This window comes from Saimiri boliviensis, chromosome X, assembly GCF_048565385.1.
Source record: "Saimiri boliviensis isolate mSaiBol1 chromosome X, mSaiBol1.pri, whole genome shotgun sequence".
NCBI lineage: Eukaryota > Metazoa > Chordata > Mammalia > Primates > Cebidae > Saimiri > Saimiri boliviensis.
In genome coordinates, this window is record NC_133470.1 from 4,709,648 (window position 1) to 4,732,219 (window position 22,572).

The 22,572-nt window shown below is 39.4% G+C and overlaps 1 protein-coding gene across 5 annotated transcripts in view; it reads right to left on the minus strand.

Moving 5' to 3' along the window:
* Positions 1 to 733: 733 nt before the first annotated feature.
* Positions 734 to 22,572, minus strand: part of PNPLA4 (patatin like domain 4, phospholipase and triacylglycerol lipase) — a 33,843-nt gene continuing 12,004 nt past the window's right edge. For 2 of the 5 annotated variants that reach the window (XM_003920289.2, XM_074391507.1), the window contains exons 5-7: positions 18,873 to 18,938; positions 9,056 to 9,208; positions 734 to 884 (exon numbers count right to left, since the gene is read on the minus strand). In XM_003920289.2, coding sequence (XP_003920338.1) covers positions 753 to 884; positions 9,056 to 9,208; positions 18,873 to 18,938 — 351 coding nt within the window. In that variant the 3' untranslated portion in view covers positions 734 to 752. Of the gene's footprint in view, positions 885 to 3,383; positions 3,566 to 9,055; positions 9,209 to 18,872; positions 18,939 to 22,572 lie in introns of all 5 variants that reach the window. The other 3 variants (XR_012515597.1, XR_012515596.1, XM_074391508.1) reach the window with 3 other exon arrangements.

Genomic DNA, 22,572 nt, shown 5'->3' on the forward strand with positions numbered 1-22,572 from the left:
ATTGAATCATGGGGGTGGGTCTTTTCCGCACTTTCTCATGATAGTGAATAAGTCTCACGAGATCTGATGGTTTTATAAAGGGGAGTTTTCGTATACAAGTTCTCTTCTCTTGTCTGCTGCCATGTGAGACGTGCCTTTTACCTTCTGCCTCCCCAGTCACGTGAAAGTGTGAATCCATTAAACCTCTTTCTTTTGTAAATTGCCCAGTCTCGAGTATGTCTTTCTCAGTAGTGTGAAAATGGACTAATGCACAAACCTTTGTTCCTCCAGTCCTGATCAAAGGTCTTTAACCATGAGTTGCCTATTTCTCAAATCCTTCCTCTCCTACCCTGTGGCCTAAGTCAGCCTGAGAGCCTAGTTCCTTCAGTTCCAGAGCTACGGGGACACACCCATGCTTCACGTCAAGATCATGCCACATATTCTCCATGGCACCTAAGTGGTGGCCTTCCATTTTCCACATTCCTCAGTTTACCCAAAGAGCCTATGCTCCTCCATTTTTTAAAGGACGCGACTATTCATCAAAAATGATTCCTTATCACTTAAGTGTATCCTTCTTAACAACACTGTCAAATTCTAATAAAGTGCCTCTTATTTCCTTGTATTAAGTAATAATTCAAATATTTAAAATAAACACAAATATTACAAAGATTAATAATAAAATTGAGAGTCTTAATAGATTTTCTGAAAAGGATTTGATTAGAAACTTCCATCAAAAACTGAAACATGTTTTGCATTACAAACTTTTAAGCATTTTATTCAAACCAATTTTCTTTAAGTAAAAATGTAACAGTGTCATCAAAACCACATTGATACAAAGATTCCATTTTCCTCTTGCTTGGGGGAAAAAGGGCTTGGTTGAGTCTCTCCAGATTTGCCAGGGACAACTAGAATAGAAAAACCAAAATTTATCCTATAGGACATTGCCATACAGGTAAATATACACTATATTTACAATCCAGGTTTTCTTATCACAGATACAATTAGTAATAACACAAAAATCAGCAGGAAAAATTTAAACTTCAGAAGTTACCTCCACTGATACACTAGAGGAGAGTTTTTCAGCCTTGGTACTGCTGACATTTGGGGCCACGATGTTTTAGTTATGGGGCAGTCCTGTGCACTGAAGGGCGTATAACACCATTCCTGGCTTCTACCCACCAACACCAGTAGCAACAATGGGACATGATAAACAAAAATGTCGGGGTACAGTATCATCCCATGTGGAAAATTATTAGACTGGATTAAGGGAATCGGTATTTTTTTTTTTTTTTTTTGAGACGGAGTTTTGCTCTTCTTACCCAGGCTGGAGTGCAATGGCGCGATCTCGGCTCACTGCAACCTCCGTCTCCTGGGTTCTGGCAATTCTCCTGCCTCAGCCTCCTGAGTAGCTGGGATTGCAGGCACGCACCACCATGCCCAGCTAATTTTTTGTATTTTAAGTACAGACGGGGTTTCACCATGTTGACCAGGATGGTCTCGATCTCTTGACCTTGTGATCCACCCGCCTCGGCCTCCCAAACTGTTGGGATTACAGGCTTGAGCCACCGCGTCCGGCCGGGAATCGGTATTTTTATGTCAATTATTCATTTGGGTCCCTAAGTTTTTCACCACTATTTTTATGTATTCCATTACCTCCAACTTTCTAAGCAAATAAATGATTTTATTTGAAATTGCTCTGGGCCAGGCATGGTGGCTGAGGCCTGTAATCCCAGCACGTTGAGAGGCCAAGGCAGGGGATCACTTGAGCCCAGGAGTTCTAGAGCAGCCTAGGCAACAGTGAGACTTCATCTCTGCAAATAATTTTTTAAAAAAGAAATCGAGTGTGGTGGCACATGCCTGCAGTCCCAGCTGCTTGGAAGGCTGAGGTCTAGGATTACCTGAGCCTGGGCGGTCAAGGCTGCAGTGAGTCATGATCTTACCACTGAACTCTAGCCTGGGGAACAGAGCAAAATCCTGTCTCAAAGAAAAAAAATTCTCTGATATCCTACCAAGTTTATTGATGTGAAAAATAAGTGGTGAAAAAGAAGTGACAGTTAATAAGCAGCAAAAATGGCATGCATGGTGCATGTATATAATCCCAGTGCTTTGAGAAGCCAAGATAGAAGAATCACTTGAACCAGGGAGTTTGAAACCAGCCTGGGCAACCTAGTGAAACCCTATCTCTACAAAAGATAAAAAAAATTAGCTCAGCATGGTGATACACCTCTATAGCCCCAGGTACTTGGGAGGCTAAGGTAGGAGGGATGATAAAAATAAAAATAAAAATAATAAAAGCAGCAGGCTGGGAAGATGGCTGCCTAAGAACAGCGCAGGACTTCAGCTCCCAGTGAAAGTGCAGAGGGTGAGTGGACGCCGCATTTCCAGACGAACTCTTATTGCCCACAGACCAGGAGATACCCAGGCAGAGGGGTCGCCAGCGTCGCAGTCCCAGCCGGTGCGGCTGTTTTGGCCCCCATGGGGCTGATTCCGCCCGCGCGGCTGCTGTGACTACTCCCTGTTGCCGCGGTTCTCCGTACAAAAGCCACTGGTCTGGGAGCCCTCTTAGCTGGCGAGCAGAGCCCTGAGACGGCAGAGTTGCCCATTCATCTGAAATAGCGAGTCAGGCCAGGAGATTCCTAGGCAAAAAATCCGCCAGGAGCCAGCAACGCAGTTCGAGCCGACTCCGTGAGTCGCAGCACAGGAGATCCCGGCACCTTTTCAAAAAGCGACCGGAACGCGGGGTCCTTCAACTTAAAAGAAAAGACTCGGAGTCAGGGAGCCAGGTGATCAGGCTCGGTTGGTCCCACCCCTCCACCCCCAACAACAACGAAAACAAAAACAGTAATTGGAAACCCTCTGTGTTGAGCCCTTCAAACCAAGCACAGCTGAACCGGGATGCTCCAGCTCGGCGGGGGAGGGGCTTCCGCCATTACTGAGACTCTCCACCGCTAGGGAGGCAGGCTGCCGTTGCCGAGGCAACCTGCCACAACAGAGAGAGTCCGCCATAACAGAGGCGGGGCTACCGTTGCAGAGACAGTTCTAACTACGCCCATATAAACAGGACTGCAGGGAAGAGCTCAGGGCAGCCGGGCGGAGCCCACAGTAGCTCAGCAAAGCCCCTGTGGGCAGGCAGTGGCTAGGCCTGCTGCTAGCTGGGCGGGTCAGACCTGAAAGAAAAATCAAAAAAGGCAGTAGTGCAACGGAAACTCATAAAGCTCCAACTCCCTGGGACAGAGCACTTGGGAACAAAAAGTGCTTTATGAGTCCAGCTGCAGCAGACTTAAACATACCTGCCCAGCAGCTCTGAACGAACAACGGAGCTCACAACTCAGGACTTAAGCCCCAATAAAAGATAGACTGTCTCCTCAAGTAGCTCCCTGAACCCCATAGATCCAAAGACTCACCTCATAAAGGAGAGAACGGACTGACAGTAGGCGAGCATCCTTCTGGGACAAAGATAGCAGAAGACGAAACTGGCAGCAACCCTTACTGTTCTGCAGCTGCTCCAGGTGATCTCCAGGCAAGCAGGGCCTGGAGAGGACCTCAGCAGTCCTACAGCAGAGGGGCCAGACTGTTAGAAGGAAAGCTTAAAAAAAAAAAAAAAAAAGTAACTTCAGCATCCACAAACTAGAAGCTCACTCAGAGACCCAATCTGAAAGACAGTAATTACAAAGACAACAGGTGGATAAACCCACAAAAATGGGAAGAAACCAGCACAAAAAGGATGAAAACTCCCGAAACCAGAACACCTCTCCTCCTAAAAGGGATCACAACTCCTCACCAGCAAGGGAACCAGACCGGATGGAGAAGGAGGGTGATGAAATGACAGAATCAGACTTCAGAAGGTGGGTAGTAAGAAACTACAATGAGCTAAAAGAACATGTTCTAACCCAACGCAAAGAAAATAGGAACCTTGAAAAAAGATTGGACGAACTGCTGACGAGAATGGACAGCATAGAGAGGAGTATAAGTGAATTGATGGAGCTGAAAAACGCAACACGAGAACTTCGTGAAGCATGCACAAGCTTCAACAGCCGAATGGACCAAACCGAAGAAAGGATATCAGAGGTCAAAGATCAACTCAATGAAATAAAAAGAGAAGGCAAGAACAGAGAAAAAAGCACAAAAAGGAATGAACAAAATCTTCAAGAAATGTGGGACTATGTGAAAAGACCTAATCTACGTCTGATAGGTATACCTGAATGTGTAGAGAATGAATCCAAGCTGGAAAATACTCTTCAGGATATTATCCAGGAAAACTTCCCCAATCTAACAAGGCAGACCAATATTCAAATCCAGGAAATACAGAGAACACCACAAAGAGATTCCTCAAGAAGAGCAACCCCAAGGCACATAATCGTCAGATTCACCAGGGTTGAAATGAAAGAGAAAATGCTAAGGGCCGCCAGAGAGAAAGGTTGGGTTACCCACAAAGGGAAGCCCATTAGACTCACAGCAGATCTCTCAGCAGAAACCCTACAAGCCAGAAGAGATTGGGGGCCAATATTCAACATCCTTAAAGAAAAGAACTTTCAACCCAGAATCTCCTATCCAGCCAAACTAAGCTTCATAAGTGAAGGAAAAATAAAATCCTTTGTGAACAAGCAAGCACTCAGAGATTTCATCACCACCAAACCTGCTCTACAAGAACTCCTGAAAGAGGCTCTACACTTATAAAGGAACAACCAGTACCAGCCACTCCAAAAACACACCAAATGGTAAAAGAGCATCAACACAATCAAGAAGCTGCATCAACCAAACAACAAAACAGCCAGGTAGCATCAAAATGACAGTATCAAATTCACACATAACAATACTATCCCTAAAGGTCAATGGACTAAATGCCCCAATCAAAAGACACAGACTGGCAAATTGGATAAAAAGCCAAAACCCATCAGTGTGCTGTATCCAGGAAACCCATCTTACATGCAAGGATACACAAAGGCTCAAAATAAAGAGATGGAGGAAGATCTACCAAGCAAATGGAGAGCAAAAAAAAAAAAAAGCAGGAGTTGCAATTCTCATCTCTGATAAAATAGACTTTAAAGCAACAAAGATCAAACGAGACAAAGAAGGACTTTACGTAATTGTAAAAGGATCACTGCAACAAGAAGAGCTAACGATCTTAAATATATACGCACCCAATACAGGAGCACCTAGATACATAGGGCAAGTTCTTAATGACTTACAAAGAGACTTAGACTCCCACACAATAATAGTGGGAGACTTTAACACCTCATTGTCAATATTAGACAGATCATCCAGACAGAAAATCAACAAGGATATCCAGGACCTGAACTCAGACCTGGAACAAGCAAACCTAATAGACATTTACAGAACTCTCCACCCCAAATCCACAGAATATACATTCTTCTCAGCACCACATCACACCTACTCTAAAATTGACCACATAATTGGCAATAAATCACTCCTCAGCAAATGCAAAAGAACAGAAATCATAACAAACAGTCTCTCAGACCACAGTGCAATCGAGTTAGAACTCAGAATGCAGAAACTAACTCAGAACCGCACAGCTTCATGGAAACTGAACAACTTGCTCTTGAATGTTGACTGGATAAACAATGAAATGAAGGCAGAAATAAAGATGTTCTTCGAAACCAATGAGAACGAAGACACAACATACCAGAATCTCTGGGACACATTTAAAGCAGTCTCTAGAGGAAAATATATAGCAATGAGTGCCCAAATGAGAAGAAAGGAGAGATCTAAAATTAACACCCTATCATCAAAATTGAAAGAGCTAGAGGAGCAAGATCAAAAAAACTCAAAACCTAGCAGAAGACAGGAAATAACTAAGATCAGAGCAGAACTGAAGGAAATAGAGAAACAAAAAACTCTTCAAAAAATCAATAAATCCAGGAGCTAGTTTTTTGAAAAGATCAACAAAATAGACCACTAGCCAGATTAATAAAAAAGAAAAAAGAGAATAACCAAATTGATGCCATAAAAAACGATGAAGGGGATATCATCACAGATTCCACAGAAATCCAAACCATCATCAGAGATTATTACAAACAACTCTACGCACATAAACTAGTAAACCTGGAAGAAATGGATAAATTCCTGGACACCTGCATCCTCCCAAGCCTAAACCTGGAAGAAGCCGAAACCCTGAATAGACCAATAACATGGTCTGAAGTAGAGGCAGCAATAAAGAGCTTACCACCCAAAAAAAGCCCAGGTCCAGATGGGTTCACAGCTGAATTCTACCAGACATACAAAGAGGAGCTGATCCATTCCTTCTGAAACTATTCCAGACAATCCAAAAAGAGGGAATTCTTCCCAAATCATTTTACGAGACAAACATCATCCTGATAGCAAAACCCGGCAGAGACTCAACAAGAAAAAAAAATTTCAGGCCAATATCCATGATGAACATAGATGCAAAAATCTTCAATAAAATACTGGCAAACCGATTGCAACAGCATATCAAAAAGCTCATCCACCATGATCAAGTAGGATTCATCCCGGGGATGCAAGGCTGGTTCAACATACGCAAGTCCATAAACGTAATTCACCACATAAACAGAACCAAAGACAAAAACCACATGATTATCTCAATTGATGCAGAGAAGGCTTTTGACAAAATTCAACAATCCTTTATGCTAAAAACCCTCAATAAACTAGGTATTGATGGAACGTATCTCAAAACAATAAAAGCTATTTACGACAAACCAACAGCCAATATCATACTGAATGGGCAAAAACTGGAAGCATTCCCTTTGAAATCTGGCACTAGACAAGGATGCCCTCTCTCACCACTCCTATTCAATATAGTACTGGAAGTTCTAGCCAGAGCAATCAGGCAAGAAAAAGAAATAAAGGGTATCCAAATTGGAAAGGAGAAAATCAAATTGTCTCTATTTGCAGATGACATGATTGTATATCTGGAAGACCCCATCATCTCAGCCCAAAATCTCCTGAAACTGATAAACAACTTCAGCAAAGTCTCAGGATACAAAATCAACATGCAAAAATCACAAGCATTCCTATACACCAGTAACAGACTTAAAGAGAGCCAAATCAAGAATGAACTGCCATTCACAATTGCTACAAAAAGAATAAAATACCTAGGAATACAACTAACAAGGAACGTAAAGGACCTCTTCAAGGAGAACTACAAGCCATTACTCAATGAAATAAGAGAGGATACAAACAGATGGAGAAACATTCCATGTTCATGGTTAGGAAGAATCAACATCGTGAAAATGACCATACTGCCCAAAGTAATTTACAGATTCAACACTATTCCCATCAAGCTACCAATGACCTTCTTCACAGAACTGGAAAAAAACACCTTAAACTTCATATGGAACCAAAAGAGAGCCCGCATAGCCAAGTCTATTCTAAGCAAAAAGAACAAAGCAGGAGGCATCACACTACCGGACTTCAAACTATACTACAAGGCTACAGTAATCAAAACAGCATGGTACTGGTACCAAAACAGAGATATAGACCAATGGAACAGAACAGAGGCCTCAGAGGAAATACAACATACCCACAACCATCTGATCTTTGACAAACCTGACAAAAACAAGCAACGGGGAAAGGACTCCCTGTTTAATAAATGGTGTTGGGAAAACTGGCTAGCCATGTGCAGAAAGCAGAAACAGGACCCCTTTCTGACACCTTACACCAAAATTAACTCCAGATGGATTAAAGACTTAAACATCAGACCTAACACCATAAAAACCCTAGAAGAAAATCTAGGCAAAACCATTCAGGACATAGGTGTAGGCAAGGACTTCATGACCAAAATGCCAAAAGCAATGGCAACAAAATCCAAAATAGACAAATGGGACCTAATCAAACTCCACAGCTTCTGCACAGCAAAAGAAACAGTCAGTAGATTGAATCAGCAACCAACAGAATGGGAAAAAATTTTTGCAGTCTACCCATCTGACAAGGGGCTGATATCCAGAATTTACAAAGAACTAAAGCAGATCTACAAGAAAAAAACAAACAAGCCCATTCAAAAATGGGCAAAGGATATGAACAGATTCTTTACAAAAGAAGACATACAGGAGGCTAACAAACATATGAAAAAATGCTCATCATCACTGGTCATTAGAGAAATGCAAATCAAAACCACATTGAGATACCATCTCACACCAGTTAGAATGGCAATCATTAAAAAATCTGGAAACAACAGATGCTGGAGAGGATGTGGAGAAATAGGAACACTTTTACACTGTTGGTGGGAATGTAAATTAATTCAACCATTGTGGAAGACAGTGTGGCGATTCCTCAAGGACCTAAAAATAGAAATCCCATTTGACCCAGCAATCCCATTACTGGGTATATATCCAAAGGATTATAAATCATTCTACTACAAGGACACGTGCACACGAATGTTCATTGCAGCACTGTTTACAATAGCAAAGACCTGGAACCAACCCAAATGCCCAACGATGATAGACTGGATAGGGAAAATGTGGTACATATACACCATGGAATATTACGCAGCCATCAAAAACGATGAGTTCACGTCCTTTGTAGGGACATGGATGAACCTGGAAACCATCATTCTCAGCAAACTGACACAAGAGCAGAAAATCAAACACCGTATATTCTCACTCATAGGTGGGTGTTGAACAATGAGAACACATGGACACAGAGAGGGGAGCACTACACACTGGGGTCCGTTGGGGGGAAATGGGGGAGGGGTGGGGGTGGGGAGGTGGGAAGAGATAGCATGGGGAGAAATGACAGATACAGGTGAGGGGACGGAAGGCAGCAAACCACGCTGCCATGTGTGTACCTATGCAACAATCTTGCATGTTCTTCACATGTACCCCCAAACCTAAAATGCAATAAAAAAAAATAAAAAATAAAAAAATAAAAGCAGCAAAAAGACTTAATGCTAACAGTCCATAGGAACCCAAGTCTCAATGCCTGATACACGTTGTAAAGTATTAAACAACACAATATGGAGAAGATGAAACTCCTACCTACAATTATCAATGAGCTTCCCGTCCTTAGGAAACACGTTGAATTCTGTGGGAATTTTTAGTAGACCAGGACTCTTCAAATACTACTGAACATAATTACTCACCATGATATCCTGCTTGGCGATATTAACATACAGATCCAGAAGTCCTTTGTCCTGTGGGGAGATGTCCAGTCGTCCACTGAAGGGGGAGATGGTCACTGTCCGGCCAACGGGCAGGATGGGAAGACTGTTGGTGAATCCTCCGTCCACCCACTTCTGTGGAAAGAAACATCCCACATCAGCACATGTCAACAACACATACTGGGCAAAGAAAAGCAGCTTCTAATAATATGTGTAACTTGGATATGCTGTTTAACTGGCATTTTAAAGGACTATTCCCACTGGGGATCTGTTTTGGGTGTAAAACAAATCTTGGTACACATATCACTTACCAATATAAAAAAAGCTCTAGACAGAATCGAGATATCTCTCCAAATGTTTAAAAGCTTTAACTAGATTATTGTCTGTAAGACTTGAATTCTTACTGATTAGAGTGCAGGCCTAAGAAGCCATGTATAATTAGATTGGGGCTCATTATTTAATCAAATTAAAAAGTCAGATTTACTGTGGATGGTGAACAAAATATCCACCACCAGAGAAAGTTCCATTTTTATCATAATAATTGGAAACTGGCATTTTCTGTGACAAACTTAAAAAGTAAACACAGCAACTAGAAATGCTTCTAATTCCAAAGTGGTTCCTGTGCTCTTGAAGTAAGGTGTATGTCCTAAAGCCATAAAGAATGGGAGTGCTACATAAAAAACACATATTCCTCAGTAGGTATTCAGTACTCTCAAGTCTACCCCAAAGGGGAGTGAGTGATGGAGAAGGTGGAGGAGAGAAGCCTCCCAAGGAAGAAAATGAAACAGTCATGGGGCAATGAGGATGGACAATAAGGTGCTCAAGGTGTGTGCAGCCTCGGCCCTGAGCTCTACAGAAATGCACACTGAGAAATGGTAACAGAAGATCCATACAGGCAATATCCCTTTTGCTGTCTATTCCAAGGCCAGTTTCAATGCAGCCATGATCTGATGTATTCACATGATCAGCTACAGCAATCAATAAACACACACATGGAAATAATGTCCAAATTGTCTAACTTATATCTGTTATTAAAAATGGCTTTCAGATAATATACCAAAAAAAAAAAGTCTGGTAACGGTTAAGAGTCCTGTATGCAGGAATCTTTAGTGAAGTTTGTAAACTGAGTTTTGCTTGAACGTATAAAACGCAGTGCAGATAAAACATTTGTTATTCAACATAAAAGTGGCATGAAGGGGAGAAACAGGCCAAAATAAAATGTTTTCAACTTACTTAAAACCATGTATTCATTTCTTCCCGTGTGTCTTTTTCATGTCCTTCTCATTTGTGTTTATTTCTAAAGCTAGTGACAAAGTGAGTGGTATTGCATTATTTACAAAGGCTCTGGCCAGCCATAAGCCCCTCTAAAGGAAATAAAAGTAAACAAAAGATAAAAATGGGTTGAAAATTCCTTTTGAGAGAATTGCATTTTGGTGGAAGAAAGAGTATAAGTAGATTGGATTAAAATAAAACTGACCTGGATAATTTGCATATTGTCATTATTTTTAAAAGAATATAAAAATTATGATATATTATGTTTTATGTGTATTACATTACATATACTTATTCATATATGTATGTGTATATGCATGTATATTATGTGTTTGTGCATTTATTTGTGTTTATATATGTACCCATATGTATACATAAAATATAGCTGGTTATATAAATGTATAATCTAAAAGGGAGGCTTGCAAAAAAAGGCTCCAAAATATCTGATTCTGTCCCAGAACTTGCTTTTTTTCCCTGATTGCTTTAGGTGTAAATATCAAATTCTGGAATAGGATAATACCCAGAAGGGGAAAAAAAAGACAGCTTCCAAAATTGTTTCATGTTGTCAACAGAAGCTGTCATCAATGATGTAAAAATTCATATAGGTTTCATCAAGAAAAATTAAAGATATACAACTTTAAGTAACAGCTCTTCTGATTTATTCAACTTAATGAAAAGAAGGGCAATCTGGCTCATTAAGTTGAAAAGCATTCTAATTTACTGTGGGGTTAATGACTGCTGTTTCAGGGAATCGAAAATCCTTTTTCCAAATTCTGTTCACTCTTGTTAGCTTATTCTGATTAGATAAATGACAAGGGAAGATGTATAGCAGCTTATCAAATCACTTGATTAAACCTGCAATGATACTAGCTCCTTCACAACCCTTGATGCTATAGCCCCACTGCTCAGATATGCTAAATGTGGTACCTCTTACCCCTGATTTATGCTCTCATTAACTGTATCACTCAGGACAACCACATATTCATTCGGGCATGAAGATTTTAGCAAAGTTTCTGGAAACAACCATCACAACAACAAATTCTTCGATCTCCAAATTAAAAGTGGAAACATTTTATATCTTATGCTCTACTGATAATTTAAAATCTTGCATAGTAAATACTTCTGTCCATGAATTCTCTGGCTGTTCACAACATATTGCTGTGAGTCACTCCCACCTTCTTGCTTCATGGGCAGCATTCTACATGCTGGTAGCTACTTTCATGAGCTTCTGTGACTCCAAAATTGTCCTTAAGAAAAACAACTGCCAGTCTCCCCCATTAGAGTTTTCTCGTATGTTTGTCAGTTTTCACACATAACACCATCATCCTCAAAGGAAAAGGGAGGGCAAGTACATAAAAATTCCAGAGCAAAATAGTTTCAAAATCATGCTTGCTACAGGCCGTCCAGTGACCACCTCTCAGTTCCACTGCTAGACCAACTGTTCTTTAATCTTTGACCATATTTTAAGTGTGTTCCACATTCAAGTCAATGCCTGAGTCCTAGAGATAGAAATGAGCAACTGCTCAACAGAAAAACAAAACAGAAACAAAACAAAAACCTCATGCCCAATTGTGGGGCAGACATCTACTGTGATTGTTCTCTGAAAGTTACAGCACTGAAAACTAGAATTCATGGAATCACTTCTAAAGAGGTAAGTTCACCCGTTACACCTAAACAGGTGAGAATATTCATCTGGCAGTACTTGTTAAACTTTGCTTTATACATTGATGTGTTATGGGTACCTATTGAGAACATATCTTATGAATTCAAGTAACTGCTATTATATAATATAAGTGGAAAAGTTAAAGGACCTGACAAGTTAACCTCTACTGAAAGGGCCAGTTTGTTCTTTCAGCAAGAGATCCCTAAGTATCCAGCATGTGTCTGGATGTGTGGTAGATGCTGGGAATATGTTTGTGATAAAACTTCAGTGAAGGGCTCCATTTTCTTAAGGTATATTTTGCTCAAAAAACAAGTGAATAAAAAATACTTTGCAGGAAGAAAGAATGAAATGTTGCTATCTGTAAGTATTATAAATACCACGGCACAGGGTCTAATAGTTTAAAAGTGATCTCACATGTATAATTTAATACGCACTTTGCAAGAACTGTATAAGGTAGAAAGGTCATGCTCATATATTCAGTTCCCTCATGTTTCAGAAGAGGAAATTGAGGTTTGTGGTTTCCTTGCTATAGTTCACGAAGCGGTAAACTATGGCTGGCCAGCCATCTTCTGTAAATAAAGTTTTACTTGCACATGACCAGGACCTTTTGTTTAGATATTGCCTGCGGCTGCTTCCCTCTACAATAGCAGAGTTGAGTAGGTGTGTTGACAGAGAAAATGCTGAAAGTATTTACTATCTGATACTTTACAGAGAATAAAATATGTACTGCTATAGAATATACAGGCAAAAAGGGATAGAGTTATCTTTTTACTTCAGATTTTTTTCCTCACACACTGTAAAATTCAGGGATGCTCTATAGGCAAGGCAAATGAGAACTGATTTCTGAGGAATGAGAGAGAAGTAAATGTGGTTTGAACAATAATTTCATATTTGCAATCATATCTCCATTGCTTTCATGAGATAGCCTACAGATAGCAACACCCAATGATGCTATTGATTAGCAATTCCTAAAATAGGAGGGAAAGAGACAAAGAGATACCCATCTCCTTGGACACAGGTTAGAATCTCCCAATTATGGTAGGGAGAAGAGATACATGAGGTTTTCTAATGAAAGAAAGACAAAAAAAAATACAATTTCAAAAGAGAGGTTGAGAAATCTGCCATACTAACCTCTACTAAGTATTGATTCTTGGTGCATTGCTTTCTTGGTTTTTGCATTCATGAAGGATGACTAAAAATGATGACTCCAGATATCTAATTTTGACAAGGCTCTAAAAGGTTACTTAGCAGTTGACCATCTATAAACACCATATAGAAAATATTTCCTGGAGGACTACAATGTTGTTTCAAAAATTAAACAGACAATGCGAAAAGTCTAAAAAGTCACTGAAAAATAAGAGAATCTATTTCAGAATAACTAGAAATTTATATCCAGGTTTCCATCCAGCCAAATCTAGCTGGTGGCAAGGCCAGCTACCACTGTTTGCTATGACAGTGACAGAGCTGCATTTCCATGGAGAAAGTGTAAGCAATGAGGAAATAGGAGCCTAAGGAGCACAGGATCAACCTAACAGAAAAGCACAGTTATATGGAGTATTCCACAATTCTCTTTCCAACAGAAGTTGCAATAATGAAAGCATAAATGACCATAATGTCAAAGCCACATGGACTAGGGTAATACAATGGGGCATTTTCATGTTCCTGAATACTATTCACTTAAACTTAGCTAAAAGGCCAAGAAGCGATCTTGTAATACTACAGAGTCAAAATATTAATTGAATTCCAACTCAAACGAAAGCAAACAATGCAAAATCCTATAGCTTTTCTTTTCTTTTTTCTTTCTTCTTCTTCTTTTTTTTTTTTAGACAGAGTTTTGCTCTTGTTGCTCAAGCTGGAGTACAATGGCACGATCACAGCTAACTGCAACCTCCACCTCCTGGGTTCAAGCGATTCTCCTGCCTCAGCCTCCCAAGTAGCTGAGATTACAGATGTGTGCCACCACACCCGGCTAATTTTTTGTATTTTTGGCAGAAACAGGGTTTCACCATGTTAGCCAGGCTGGTCTTGAACTCCTGACCTCAGGTGATCCGCCCACCTCAGCCTCCTAAAGTGCTGGGATTACAGGCATGAGCCACTGCGCCCGGCCAATCCTAGAACTTTTCTTCTGATCTGCATCTGCCAGTTCTGGAGATGATTCTATTCTGATATTTTAGTCACCCACCAATGCTAATTCTATCTCTTAAAACAAATGAGTTAAGAATTCCTCTTGAAAATTCTCATTCTTATTCCAAATTGACAAGAATCTGTGAAAACATGGCTTAAATGTATGAACATTCCTGTGACTTATTCTACCATTGGAAAAAGTCCATATATAGTAAAGAAAAATCATTACTGAAAAATATAAGACTAAACTTCAATTTATTTCCATTCATTCAATGATTCATCTATTAACGAGTATGTACTTTAAGTAACGTACTTAAATAGTCATAAGATGAAGCCAGAGAAAGCTACAGAAGGGTTTTAAATGATATTTTTTAAAAAGCAGTTTTCTTTTCTTTCTTTCTTTCTTTCTTTTTTTTTTTTTTTTTTTGAAGCAGGTTTTCACTCTGTTGCCTAGGCTGGAGTGTGATGGTGTGATCATAGCTCACTGCAGCCTCAACATCCCCAGGCTCAGGTGATCTTCCTACCTCAGCCTCCAAAGTAGTTGGGACTACAAGTACATGCTACTATGCCTGGCTAATTTTTGTATTTTTTTTGTGGAGATGGGGTTTTTCCATGTTGCCCAGGTTAAAAAAAAAAAAAAGAGCAATTTTCAAAGATATCATTCCTCTTAAACCACTGGTAGAGGACTTTGAAAGGACTCATACTAGTATTTGCTGTGACTGAAGTTAAGCTTAAGTGTTATTAAAGTACAATACTTCTAAGTGATTAATAAAAAAAATTAATGCACATATTGGATCCACAAATATATCTTAACGAAATCTAGTAATACTCGCAATGTAGAAATGAGGAGGTCTATGCATTTAACAAAAGTCACAAGTGAAGAGAATAGACTCTGCCCCTGTTGGCTGAGTTCCACTTTCCCAACTCAGTGCCACAAATATAAGTAACACTAAGTCACTTTTTTCCCTTCTGCCACCTCTACCTTCCTCACTTCAGAAAAACAACCACAGACAACAAATACATCAAAACCTGAACTCTATGAAAACATTAAAATCTAGAAAATGAGATACATATTCAGCACAACTGAAATTTTAATGTAATTTAAATCACATAAAAAGTTTATACCCACAGTAAAACACTGCATTTAAAGCAACATTGATACTTCCCTGAAAATGGAAAGGAAAGATTCTAGAAAACAACTTGGCATGGAAACCCTATTAGACTGTGGGAGGTGATTGGGCTTAAGGAGAGCTAGTGTTAAGCAGAGAATGGCACTTGTAAATTGTTGCTTTCCGGTGTTATAAACAATGCAAGGCTGCTGTGACTCTCTGTCAATCATGTGCGTGGGGACCCCTTTTTGCAGACTCCATTAAACAACAGAGGAAAACTGAATGCTTTCAGGAGACATAAAGTTCAACTAGACAAGTAATTATGATATGCCTCCTATGCACAGACACCACATGATCAGCAAGACACGGTCCTGGGACATTGTCCAGGGTCAAGGGGCTTGGGTGGGTCACTTTCCATCTTCCTCACAGCTCTGGGCCTGTGCATTCCCTGCTGTCTAACTGTGGCTGTCACTCTATGTTCATGTCCAAAGCACGCAATCACATCATGGAAAGTTCGCTAGAAACTCAGATACCTCACTTGTGCCCTTTTAAACATTGCTGTTCTTCCTGTCACACAGCCACAATGTGGCACTGGGGCTGGACAGGAAGAAAATGAGGAATGCATTGTTTGAAAAGAACTGAAGGGCAAAGTGGAGCAAGAGGCACAGCAAAGATAGAAACATTAAGGACCATCCTGGGGAAGTTGCCCGCTTCCAAGTTCCATGACTTTGGTGAAGTAGATTGATGTCTCTACATCTCAATTTCCTCACATGTAAAATTGGAAGTAAGAATCCCTACAGTAGATGGGATTGCATTCTGGTGAATACAATAGTAACAAAAGCTTTAATTATTTTTTCTGGTAACAGGAATATCGAAGGCAGACTGGGAAAGTAGACTCCTCAAATCATTTAGGACCTGGGTATTTCCAGATGACTATTTGGCCATCTTCAGGGAGTGATCCTTGACCTCATGATGCACAACAGCTTCAGTAGCTCCAGTAATCACATCTAAGTTCTGGGCAACAGGAAAAATGGAAAGGTGTATAACCTTCCTCGTACCGTTAAGTCCCACAGTTATTCGGCTCACATGTCATTGCCCAACAATTAAATAAATGGCCATACCTAACTTCAAGGGAAGCTGGGATACATAACCTAGCTACACAACCATAGGTCCACATAAAAATTGGGATTCTGTTATGAACAAAGAAGAAAGTGTATATTGTAAGAGAACCTGGAGCCTCTATCCCCCGCCTCTCCTTTTAAGATAGAAACACTTAATTTTTAAGTAAGAGACTGGTGTAATAGGAACATGGAGGAAAAATATTGTAATTTACTACATGGAAAAGTAATTTTACTTGTCAATTTGACATTTCATTAAGTATTTCAAATGACAGTATTTGAATAGATGGAATTCTACCACTCATTCTCAACCCATTACCTTCTGCTGTATCAAAACATATGTTCTCCATATTACCTGAAGCCTGTTATGATTTGCACTGGAGAAAAAAGAAAAAATCCAAAGTTCAGGAGTGCTCAAGGAAAGACAATCATGAGTACTGACGAAATGAGAACAGAGACACTGCCTCAATTACATTAGCCAAAGGGTTTGTAAAACTCAGTTCTTTTATTGTGAGACTGTCAATTCCATAAGCACAGGCCTAGTGCTGGGCCCTCAAACTGCGTGGGTGAATGAATGAATGAATGAGTGATGGTTAAAGCACTTTGTATGTACTCTTTTATTAATAAATATATATTACACCATGGAATACTATGCAGCCATCAAAAACGATGAGTTCATGTCCTTTGTAGGGACATGGATGAACCTGGAAACCATCATTCTCAGCAAACTGACACAAGAACAGAAAATCAAACACCACATGTTCTCACTCATAGGTGGGTGTTGAACAGTGAGAAAACGTGGACACAGGGAGGGAAGCATCACACACTGGGGTCTATAGGGGAGAAATAGGAGAGGGACAGCGGAGGGTGGGGAGTTGGGGAGAGATAGCATGGGGAGAAATGCCAGGTGAGGGGGAGGAAGGCAGCACATCACACTGCCATGTGTGTACCTATGCAACAATCTTGCATGTTCTTCACATGCACCCCAAAACCTAAAATGCAATAAAAAAATACAAAAAAAATAAATATTACATATATATAAAACAAATGTAATTTGTTCATCCTGAATATATGCCTGACCTCTGATGTATGCTAAATAGATATTTTATTAGATATATGCTGAATAAATACTTTCTTTTATTATAAAATATGTATCTCTGCTATGTGTTAAATATCTACTCTATTTGATTATAAAACATGTATCTCTGGCATGTGTTAAATAGGTACTATATTTGATTAAAAAATACATACGTCTGGTATGTGTTAGACAGATACTGTAATTATAAAATACACATCTCTGGTATATGCTAAACAGATACCCTATTTGATTATAAAATATATCTTTCTGGTATGTGCTAGATATCTACTCTATTTGATTATAAAATATATATCTCTGGAGTGTGTTAAAAAGGTACTATATTTGATTAAAAATACATATCTCTAGTATGTGTTAGATAACTGATTATAAAATACATATCTCTGGTATGTGCTAAACAGATTCTCTATTTGATTACAAAATACATAACTCTTGTATGTGTTAAATAGCTATTCCATTTGATCATAAGACGCATATTTCTAGTATGTGTTAAAGAGATACTGCATTTGATTATAAAATGCATATCTCTGGTATATGCTAAACAGATACTCTATTTGATTATAAAATACATATCTCCAGTGCCTGTTAAATAGCTACTGTATCTAATTATAAAATGCATGTATCTGGTATATGTTAAATAGATACTATATTTGGTTATAAATACATGTCTGTGGCATGTGTGAAATAGACACCATATTTGAGAATAAAATGCTCATGTTGAATGCAGTAGACGAGCTGCCTCGGGTAGAATAGTGAACACTCAGAAAAAACTCTGCGTAGATCACAGAAGGAAGCTGGGTCACACTCAGCGTAGACTTTAGATGGATGCCCATGTCTAAATTTCCCTGAAAGAACTGGCATCCTGTCTTAAGTACCCGCCCTAAGTGAGGAATACTCTCCTCAAACAAAATGGGTTTCGGCCTTGCAGTGATCAACGTGTCTGGGTAAGTAGAGAGCCTTGGAGAGGAGTGGGTCGTCTCCCAGCAGAGGGGCTGAGGGCAGGCTGGAAAGAAACTATGCTGTCTTGTCTGGGGGAAGACAAGGTGTGGAGCCCTGAAGCCCTTTCCCACCCTGACGGTGGTACAACTCTGCTTAGAAGGGGCTGTGAGTAGGACTTTACTAGGTGGAAAAAAGAAATCGTTCACTGTAACAACAACAACAAAAAGACATACATATGTGTATATATAATATTTTAAAGATGAAAATAAGAGCATCACAATCATTCCCATACACGAGATCTTGATGATAAGTTACCACTAGCCCTGTATTTTTTCCCTTTAAAGAGAAACAAAGCTATTTATGAGGAAAAAACACATAAACCGATTTGGAGCCATTAGAATACTTATGAAATTGGATGTTTCAAAAGAAACATATTAATATAGGGAGGACAGTAACTCCTCAGTGATTACAACTTTACCTGCCCTTTGTATTCCACTGGCTTCAGTCCTGCATAAATGGGCACAAAACTGCTGGCTAGGAGGACCTAGATGGATAAAATAAAGGAGCAGTTCATGACTACAGGCATTAACATTCAGACAATACATTTGATGTAGTACTGACTAGCAAAATCTAAACAAATAACTCCCAGAATTCAAGTGTAGCACTGTACATAATTACATAAAAGATAACGCTTTTAATATCTGGAAAGACTCCAAAGAGATAGGTACAAGTTGACACACTGAATCAATCAACTTCACCTGGATAAAAATCAGCATTTTAATAGTAGACAAGCAAGTTATTACAAAATGAAATTTAAGGTAATTTTAAATTTCTGAGTATGTAAAGGTTACAAGTAAATTATTTGTAATGTTCTATCATATACTATAAAAATTGTTACAGTGCATTCCTACTTTCTGGAGGAACAAACCCCTCTGATTATGACAGGGGAGATTAGTCCACAGCTCAGAGATGTTCTCATTTATGTCACCAGGATTTGCAAAGGGAATGACACATTTTATGTTCCAGTGATGTGGTCAGGATATGTAATGGAGCCCTGGCAAGCAGTGACACCAATTATAATTTATCTCCCATTTAAAAAGTTGAAAAAGATTGTCATTTAGTAAATTACAGTTCCTTACCTCATAAGAACTTGGACTCTGATAGCTTTTCTGAAATGTAAATGTTTTATTTTGCCATGTAGTTTCCAAATCACTAGTATTCTATTTGAAAATATACAGCATTAGATACTGAATGTTTTTTAAGCTATAATCTTTCAAATGGTAAGTGAGACTCTATGGCTGTTTGATGTCAAAGATTCCATGAGATTTTTTTTTTTTTTTTTTTTTTGAGAAGGAGTTTCACTCTTGTTGCCCAGGCTGGAGTGCAATGGTGCGATCTCCACTTACCACAACCTCCGCCTCCCAGGTTCAAGCTATTCTCCTGCCTCAGCCTCCTGAGTAGCTGGGATTACAGGCATGCACCACCACATCTAGCTAATTTATATATATTTATATTTATATATATATATATATATATATATATATATATATATATATATGTAAATGTAGAGACAGGGTTTCACTATGTTGGTCAGGCTGGTGTCGAACTCCTGACGTCGTGATCTGCCTGCCTCAGCCTCCCAAAGTGCTGGGATTACAGAGGTGAGCCACTGTGCCCAGCTGAGACTTTTTTCCATCAAACATTATTCAGAAATGGATTATGGCTCAAATGCTGACTTGTAGATTACCCATTTACAATTATTTACAACTCAGAAGGCATTTCCTCCCAAAATCAATGTTATAGGTATGGTTTTTGGGTCAGCTCTCAAAAGCCTATTTATTCTGAACTCTGCAACTAAAATTACAGACTCAGTCACCAGTCTAATAATTTCCACAGGAAACTCCTCTTTTGAGCTGCGACCCGACACAGGTGGAACCCACTCTTGCCATGTTTATTTCTGCACCATGTACAGAGAACTTCCATAGCTTTCTTATGCAGTGGTTCTTCCTTGAACATGTCTCCTGTTTCCTTATTACCAAAAAAACTCACTGAAAGGACAGGGACTTGTGTCCCTCCTTGTATGTCCAGCCCTTGGCAAAGCTAATACCCAACAAACATTTGTTGGGTATCTCTCTCCCTACTATGTGATGTGAGTGAACACACCCAACACTCTTCCTCCTACCTCGATAGTGGGACTAAAGAAGGTTGCCCAATGCTGTTGTTGGCATGTTGGTTGCAAAGGCATAGAGCCTGGTTGTAACAGCTCCTACAGCAACAGGCTCCTGACAAGTGCCCAAAGAAGCTTCTGCGGCCTGAGTCTTCAGCAGTGGCAAATTCAAGGGTAACAGCAGAACACAGGGACTCCAGCAGGAAAGAAGATAAGAAATAGCCCTGTGTGAAAGGATTCTATTGCACCATGCTGGCGCTAGGTGCCAGAACCAGCTAAAAAATTTCTCGGTCCAATGCAAAATAAAAATGCACTGCCCCTTGTTCAGGAAGTATGGAGAATATTAAGATGTTGAGAGCGCAGCATTAAACCAATGGTGAGGCCCTTTGGATGGTGGATCCACATGCAAATGCACAGGTCATATACTCATGAAGTAGACTTTGCCTCAAATATAGTGTCTCATTTAATTCTTTCACAACCCTGTCTCAAAAAGATAAAGTTGCTCAAAGGTCTCTCTGCTAGTAAGTGGTTGAGACTGCCCCTGGAACCAATTTATTTTAATATAATATGTATATTTTTACCAGAGCCAATGTATATATGTCAGATTTATCACAATGGGTCTTTTTTCATTTTTGGTCAACTTTATGCACATCTATTTCCATCGCTTGTTTATTGAAATATTGAAAGCATGCTAATTTGCAGCACTGTTTCCCAAAGGAAAGCAGGTACTTTTATTTATTTTTATGTGCTTATTTATTTATTACAAGGCATAATAACAACTTCACATAAGATCTGTCAATCTTCTACAAAAAGTCAGTGCACACATGCCTGCACCAAGACATTCTTCTCAAAATCTCAGCTTTAAATGGCCCGCATAATGCAATACTGTGACATTATAGCAACCATGTCTCTTTCAGAAAGAGGCAAAGCAGGAGTGAGCAGCACCTTAGGTGATTTGGTGAAGCTCACTTAATAAATCAATGGGAGAGAGAGGACAGAAAGCAAGTATCTTCAACTCCAACCTTCTCAGCTCACTGGTAGCAATAGCATCATTGGCTTCAGAGAAAGGTTGTTTACAGTTAAGGTAACTGCATTCACCCTATCTAAATCTGGCCTTATCATCAAATGCCTATGCTTTTAAAAAAATAATCACAGATCCTGGGTATGTTTTGCAAGCACAATGTAGCTATTTAATGAAGTTACTCAGCAAATGCAACACTGCAAAGCAATAACTAGAACAATTTGTAGATAGCACACATATTGTGAAATTACAGTACTTAGAGGTCTTTAAAGAACAAAAGACACCCCATAAATATAGTGATTTATTTCATTATTCTGCAGAGAAACATAAGGCCTGCAAAAAAATTGCTAACCTTAGAAGTATGTTTTTTTTTTTCTTTTCCCCTGTGTCAAAGTATAATGCAGAGTTCACAAGTTAATGCTTGGAACTATTTTGAGATATTTGGATGAAAAATGCTATCCAATTACTTTCCAACAGAAGATAACAGTAAGAATCCTTCTGAATGATATGAAAAGTGCAATGAACTGGAAAATACTTGTCACTCCTCCAAATCAATGTATTTGTTTTTGTCATAGCTGACTCTCCCTTTATATGGACTGACGATTTGTATATCAAACTAAGTTTAGTCGGGAAATTAGCTTCAGATAGCTAAGAGCTAAGCAGCTTTTCTTATTTGTAGTCAGCTTACTGCCATTTTATTACAGGCAAATAGGATTTCCTAAGAAAGGAGATGCTGACATTCTAAGGTCATGTCATAAAATACTATGCCTAAACATGTGCTTTTAGTGTATCTCACCTCACAATATTCCCAGTGAAATTCACCTCGCCAATGAATCTCAACATGTCTATAGCACTGGGGTGCTATAGCTTGGGGTGATTTTATCCCCTAGGGACATTTAGCAATGTGTCTGTCACAACCTGGAGTGGAGGGTGGGTGGTGTCCTGCTGGCATCTACTGAACAGAGACCAGGAATGCTGCTAAAATTCCTA